The 1,469-nt window shown below is 32.6% G+C and overlaps 1 protein-coding gene across 1 annotated transcript; it reads left to right on the forward strand.

The window, feature by feature from the left end:
* Positions 1-821: 821 nt before the first annotated feature.
* LOAG_18997 (hypothetical protein) lies at positions 822-1,446 on the forward strand (the record flags this gene model as incomplete). The annotated part of the gene is made up of 3 exons (XM_020451656.1): positions 822-939; positions 1,023-1,120; positions 1,252-1,446. The coding sequence occupies 3 exons, from the start codon at positions 822-824 to the stop codon at positions 1,444-1,446; spliced, it is 411 nt and encodes a 136-aa protein (XP_020304542.1).
* Positions 1,447-1,469: the final 23 nt, after the last annotated feature.

Raw genomic sequence — 1,469 nt, forward strand, 5'->3', positions numbered from 1 at the left:
AGAATCAATAAAATGCGCATTTGTGTATTATTAACTTATCAAGATGGACATTTGCGCTATCCAGAGATTCAACAAATGTATTTGTTAATAGCATTGAGGAAATTCTAATTATTCAAATTTTGTTATGTTAAATATAAAGGAAATCAGTTGTATTTATTTCAAAATTTGAATCGATCGTTTTAAAATTACATAATTAGTGAACACAGTTAATTTGTATAAAAGATTGATAAATACATTACTATCGTTGGATAGTAAAACTGGATATTCAAAACCCTGTTCATATATCATTTTCTGTCGGAGTCAGTTCTCCTTCTGTTGCACTCGAGAAATGCGGAAAATAGAGCATTGATACGCTAATATCGGCCAGGATATACTCCCAAGACTCCGCTGCGGAAGTATAAAAAGCATTGTTTCAAGTTTTCAACCATTAATGGTCCTGTCATTTGCAGTTGTTTTTTTTCTGAATGTCATAAAATAGATCTTTGCTGCATTTTCCAAACACCAAATGATTCCAAAAGATATGTGTGCCATGTTTTGGTTGAAACGATTTCTGAGAATATTAACCGATCAGATGGTAATCCACCTGTCGGTTAATAAGACGTAAACTCAAAGTTATAACAAACGGAAACATAATCGCTTCGTGCACAGTTCGAAAATCTATTGACCGTAAAATAATAAATCGGTTAATGGAATGTGAAACTTTCAAATTTCTACTACTTGTTGAGGATTCTTTTTAAAATGGCTGTCTTTTTTTAAAATGGCTATTTTTCAATAAATTACCTTTAGAAAACATCGAAATTATTGCACAGATAACTTTAAATATGACAAAGTTAATAGTATATATTGCTTTCACCATTTATTGCCAAGCTGCCAACCAAAACCAAGCTAGAAATGCAGCACCACCTGCGCAAGCAGCAGCTGGGGGAGTTGGAGGAGTAGGTATGCATCTCACTTTTTTTATCACTTAATTTGATAACCAATACAAATTAGCTATGTGTATATTCCATTTTGTGTCATTCCAGGTATTTTATTTGAGATTTCTCGTGAAACAGTATTTGATGGCAGCAGTAATTTTAGTGGTAATTCCACCAGCTCGAGTACCACTGACTTTACTTTTGCGGTAGAGAAAACAAGGATTACTTTATTACTTTATTATTTTAGACGGAAAAAATCTGAGAAGTAGAAAACACAATTTCTTATTGTTATGTGCTGATAAGTTTAGACGATATTAATAACCATTTCAAATCTCAGGGGATCAAATCTCAGTTTCGTCCAATAACTTTTATCAGATTAGTTGTGGCATTAATTTTAGCTGCGGAGATTATCACAGATTATAAAGCTGATGAGTTATGGGAAGATGGTCGATTAATAGCGACAAAAAAAGTAAACAAATGTATGTTCATTTCATACAAGGCTGACTCATTAGTATTGTTTAATGCTCAGTGATGAATCATCTCGAGAGCTTTTCA

This window comes from Loa loa (assembly GCF_000183805.2).
Source record: "Loa loa unplaced genomic scaffold supercont3.849, whole genome shotgun sequence".
In the NCBI taxonomy this organism is placed as follows: domain Eukaryota; kingdom Metazoa; phylum Nematoda; class Chromadorea; order Rhabditida; family Onchocercidae; genus Loa; species Loa loa.